At 38.6% G+C, this 4,473-nt stretch overlaps 2 protein-coding genes across 3 annotated transcripts in view; both read right to left on the bottom strand.

The window, feature by feature from the left end:
- Positions 1 to 1,355, bottom strand: part of LOC104731439 (adrenodoxin-like protein 2, mitochondrial) — a 6,979-nt gene extending 5,624 nt beyond the window's left edge. The window contains exons 1-5 of the mRNA XM_010450816.2: positions 1,202 to 1,355; positions 998 to 1,089; positions 840 to 907; positions 259 to 371; positions 110 to 158 (exon numbers count right to left, since the gene is read on the bottom strand). Of these exons, the coding sequence (XP_010449118.2) occupies positions 110 to 158; positions 259 to 371; positions 840 to 907; positions 998 to 1,055 (288 nt within the window). The 5' untranslated portion in view covers positions 1,056 to 1,089; positions 1,202 to 1,355. The remainder of the gene's footprint in view (positions 1 to 109; positions 159 to 258; positions 372 to 839; positions 908 to 997; positions 1,090 to 1,201) is intronic.
- LOC104731438 (DNA damage-binding protein 1b-like) overlaps positions 1,532 to 4,473 on the bottom strand; it is a 12,129-nt gene continuing 9,187 nt past the window's right edge. Inside the window, exons 16-21 of one of the 2 annotated variants that reach the window (XM_010450814.2) lie at positions 3,952 to 4,010; positions 3,592 to 3,867; positions 3,220 to 3,494; positions 2,784 to 3,132; positions 2,412 to 2,696; positions 1,532 to 2,293 (exon numbers count right to left, since the gene is read on the bottom strand). In XM_010450814.2, the coding sequence (XP_010449116.1) occupies positions 1,712 to 2,293; positions 2,412 to 2,696; positions 2,784 to 3,132; positions 3,220 to 3,494; positions 3,592 to 3,867; positions 3,952 to 4,010 (1,826 nt within the window). In that variant the 3' untranslated portion in view covers positions 1,532 to 1,711. The remainder of the gene's footprint in view (positions 2,294 to 2,411; positions 2,697 to 2,783; positions 3,133 to 3,219; positions 3,495 to 3,591; positions 3,868 to 3,951; positions 4,011 to 4,473) is intronic. The other variant, XM_019234070.1, reaches the window with a different exon arrangement.

Here is a 4,473-nt window from a genome sequence, read left to right as displayed (position 1 = left end):
AAAAAAAAAAAAAAAAAAAGAAGAAATAGAAGAAATGGAAGAAGATTGTGCCTTCGAGTTCAATATCATTTTCATGAGCAGCTTCAAGGATGTTCATTCCAATGGGGACCTTAACATGAATTTCCTCTCCATCTTTATCAACAAAGATAACGTTTATCCTGAAAAGAACAGGCAAACAATACTTGTGCATAAATGACCGTGTCTACATTTGTTGTTGTAAACGAGTTGAATGTGGTTCTGAGATATATACGAACTTACTTTTCTGTTTCTTCGCCACCTTTTTCAGTGGCTGTGCTATATGATGCAGAAAACATATGATTATTCGAGAAAAATGCTTCATGGAAACTCCTAGTTTGCCTTTGTGGCATTGGCTGTCGAGAAGAAAAAAAAGAGCATCACATACTAAATCAAGTTAAGAGAACATGCCACTCTCCCAAAAACCCAAGCTTCATAGCTAATTAACTTACACAAGTCACCACATTAGTTTGAGCCAAAGCCAAATCGTTTTTTGTCTCTCTCTCTCTATTGATTGCTGAACTTATATTATCATCATTAAGCATCACATATCCTATAACTAGCTAAACCATTTCATGATACTGACAAGGGTGGTGTTCAGATTCCTAACAAAAACCAAACTTAGTATCAACAAGCTTCTATCCACAATTCACTCAGAGAAAACTAAAATTAAGAAATCACAGAACATATCTTAAAGCTTGAACGCATAACGGGAAGTGCCAATGTCTAATAAATAAACAGAATAAGATTCATATGAAAAATACTCAACTTAGACCAATGCAACAAACAATTTTCAAAACAGAGAACAAAACTCTCAGACTAACCGAAGATTGCAGATATTGGCCATAAGACCTTTGTAGAATCCTCATTCCACGCATTGAGAAATGCCTCTCTGCCCAAAAGCATAATACATGAGCTCTGCTTTCACCAGACCACCAAAAGCAAAACAACAAATTCAATTTCAAAAATTTTCAAAATATACCTCTTGGGAGCTCTTTAACAATGCGAGAACCTAATCTTGATAGCCTATTGAACAGCATGATTTTGGAGCCGCTACGCAATTCAAAATTTCACCTAATTGGGTGCCAAAAACAAAAAAAAAAATGCCAAGAATCTAAACATCTGGGAACTGATTCGAAGAACGATAAGACCAATCCATAGTAGAAAGAAGGAAAAAGGTGATTACTTTGAGAAAGATTCGACGAAAGCTGAGATTTTTCGGAGAGCTTGAAGATGGAGGACAGAGCTAAAAGAGGATTTAGGGTTCGTACTACGTGGCTCAAAGACAAACCTCCTCCGTCGCAAAATCTCAGCTCATTTCTCTCTCTCTTCCATTAGAATTCTAAACTAAACCCTTCTGGTTTATTCTTTGACTTCCCGATAAATTTTCAAACCCGTACCAAACCGGATTAAACTGATCCCCATGTGATTGTATTTTTTAGGCAAGTAGAAAACATAAAATTTCCATCACAATGGAACTCTTATTAATGATGATGATAATAATAATCCACAAAACTGCAATGATTATACAATTCTTTTTATTAAAAAGTGAAAAGAAAAAATGCAATTTATGTCTAATCATCGTTTGAAGCACCAAAACGAAAATGAAACAACAGAGACAACAACTCTTTCAAACAAACAAAAAAAGATTGTAGAGAAATAAACCAAAGAGAGGGAGAAAAGATATGGGGTTTGCTCAGTGAAGCCTAGTAAGCTCCTCAACTCTCTTGCACAACTCTTCCACTTGAACATCCATACTTTTAGAGATCTCCTCCATCTTACCCCTGCTCAGATCCAAGAAGGATTCAATGAGATCTCCATCCAAGTAATTTTTCGCTTCCGCAGTTCTTTTCTCGTTGTTGAATGATCTCCATTGCTCGTGGCTTAGACCACCAACTCCTTTAATCACTTTCCTCAGACTTGTCTGCAGTTTCTCTAGACACGCATACTGTTCTTGAGGCAGAGAAGCTAGCACTCCGATCATTCCACTCACTGTGCCAAATATGACAGTCTGTATCTGACCAATCTCTGAATCAGGCAGCCTCATAACAAGCGACCCATGGCGGAATCGGTTCACAAATTCCCCAATGTGATACTCACCTACCACCTCCATACGAGCCCTTTCTTCATCCGTAGCACCTTCATTGTTCTTCTTTACTGTGAATAGGTTGAAGCAATTATCAGCACCAAGGTAGATATCATCATCGAGTATCTCAACTGCCGACATCCAGTTTGCATTATAATCACGAGCTCTTTCCTCGATTGCACCTTCCTCGTGCTTTAAAACAAACACAAATATTCAAGAGTCCCGGTCAGTTCTTATGAAATTAACAATCTAACATTTGACATGTGTTCACAAGAAGATGGAAACCAATTTTTGTGTCAAAACGTTTTACCTTGTAAATTAATAAAGAGATTGATTTCATGAGGTCACCAACAACGATGAAGTCTCCACGGGTCTGCACGTAGAGAGCTAGTATGTGACCGTGATGTCCACATTCAGACTGCAGCTCGCGAGTGCCATCATCCCGCAGCATCCACTTATACAACTGAATTTTTTGATTAATAGCAGCAAGAAGTTTTCCATTGAAGGCATTGAGAGAATAAACAGCTCCCTTGGTTTCCTTCTCTGTGATAAGCTGCAATCTTCCTTCTTCAACTATAAAGACAAGTATCCTTCCCTACATTCACAAAACAACATGAAAATAAGAAAACAAAAGTTTTAACACATACAAAATAAAAAGTAGCGTGTTTCACTGAAATGGTACCTTAGTTGGTTCATTTTCCTCAGGCAAAACATATGCCGTACCAACACAATAATAGACATTTTTGTCGTCTGTAAACGAGCAGCTCAATATGGAGCAACCGTATTCAAAGGCATCCAATGGGTAAGTTGACAAGAACTCAAAACTCTGGGCATCCAGCAGACGGACAAAATGCATTTCAGATTCTTCCGCACTTGGTTGGTTTCTCAAACAGCAGATAGCAAATGTTCGTGTTTGTTCCTGATGGCAGATACGACGAGCATGCTCTCCAATGGGAATAGTGCGTATGTGAAGCTTCTGAATGGCATCGATGGTGCCAATTGTAAGTTCGCCTTCCCTGGCAATTGCTAGACTGCACATGGAAGAGAAGCAGAACCAGATTTCACCACTATGTACTTCGATCCCAAAGGACAATAACAGAGGATCGAAATAAGTTTACCTGTCTGGAAAAGCAGCAGAGTTGAAGGGACACATATGACTAACTTCTTTTAGATTCACGTTGCTGTATAACAGCTTCTTGTTGTTGCTATATATAACCGCTGGTCTATCTGATGCAGCAAACACATGTGTTGCACTTTTAGATGAAAAAGTACGCAAAGTTATAGGCTGAGTCCCCAGTGATACTTTTTTTCGATCCCTTAATTTCCCGCTACTCGTATCCAACTGAAAATTTAAGAGATGACCATCTCCAAGAGCACAGAGCAAGTAAGACATCTGTAACAAATGAAATACCACTGTTATTTATATGGCAACGAAAGGCTGCATTAACAAGAACGATGGCCCTTCCACAAAAATCTGAAGAAAATTATACCCCTTCAAATGAACAAAGAAGAACAGATCGGGGAATTATCTCTCCTCCTAGTTGCTCCTGAGTAACAAGAGTCAAGTCTGGCAGCACAAAAATCCTCACACTTATATCTGTCCACATCCCGACTGCAGCTAGCTGACTGTGATTAGGATTATCGCCAATCGGGTTTATGTCAAGACAAGAAACCTCGTACTCCAACAGGACATGTTTGACTTCCGTCAATGTCCCGTCTCCAATTTCTAGGTAGACCAAATGCCCACCTCCAGTGGCCAAAAGAACCTAACAAGTATATCATTTCAAATCAGATAAATGTGAATCATTGAAAAAATATACTATGGAAACCCTTAAGAAAGAAAGCCAAACCTGGCTCGCATTTGCAGTTGCAACATTAACAGCGAATCCAGCTGGGGCATCCCATTTATTTCGCAATTCTCTAGTTGTAGAACTGACTAANTTATGTTTCAAAGACCTCATTAATATTCAATTCTAACGTACCTGTGAATCTCCATAACTTGAACCGACAAAGACAACAGCATTGTCAAGATACGAGATGGAAGATGCTATAGATGTTTCACCCAAAAGCTCAATTTTGAGGCCAGTGACCCTTGAGATAAATAAAAGTCAGACTATCCACATTATCATTTATTTCAACGGAGCTTTGTAATATCAACTCACTTTTCTTTCTCGTGGGTTATAACAAGCAGGTGAATCAGTCCAGCATGGTCACCAAGAAGATACCTAGAACCATCAAGATCAACTCTTCCATATGCTTTTGTGATGGACTGTAGATACAAATTGAAGTCACGTGCCAAACTTAAAAATCAAAGGGGTACTTACTGAAAGGTTATGCAATTATAGGACCATATGACAATGCCAAAAAAAACT

This window comes from Camelina sativa, chromosome 12, assembly GCF_000633955.1.
Source record: "Camelina sativa cultivar DH55 chromosome 12, Cs, whole genome shotgun sequence".
Lineage (NCBI taxonomy): Eukaryota > Viridiplantae > Streptophyta > Magnoliopsida > Brassicales > Brassicaceae > Camelina > Camelina sativa.
Note: the sequence above shows the minus strand (reverse complement) of the source record. Positions and strands in the feature narration are given on the sequence as shown.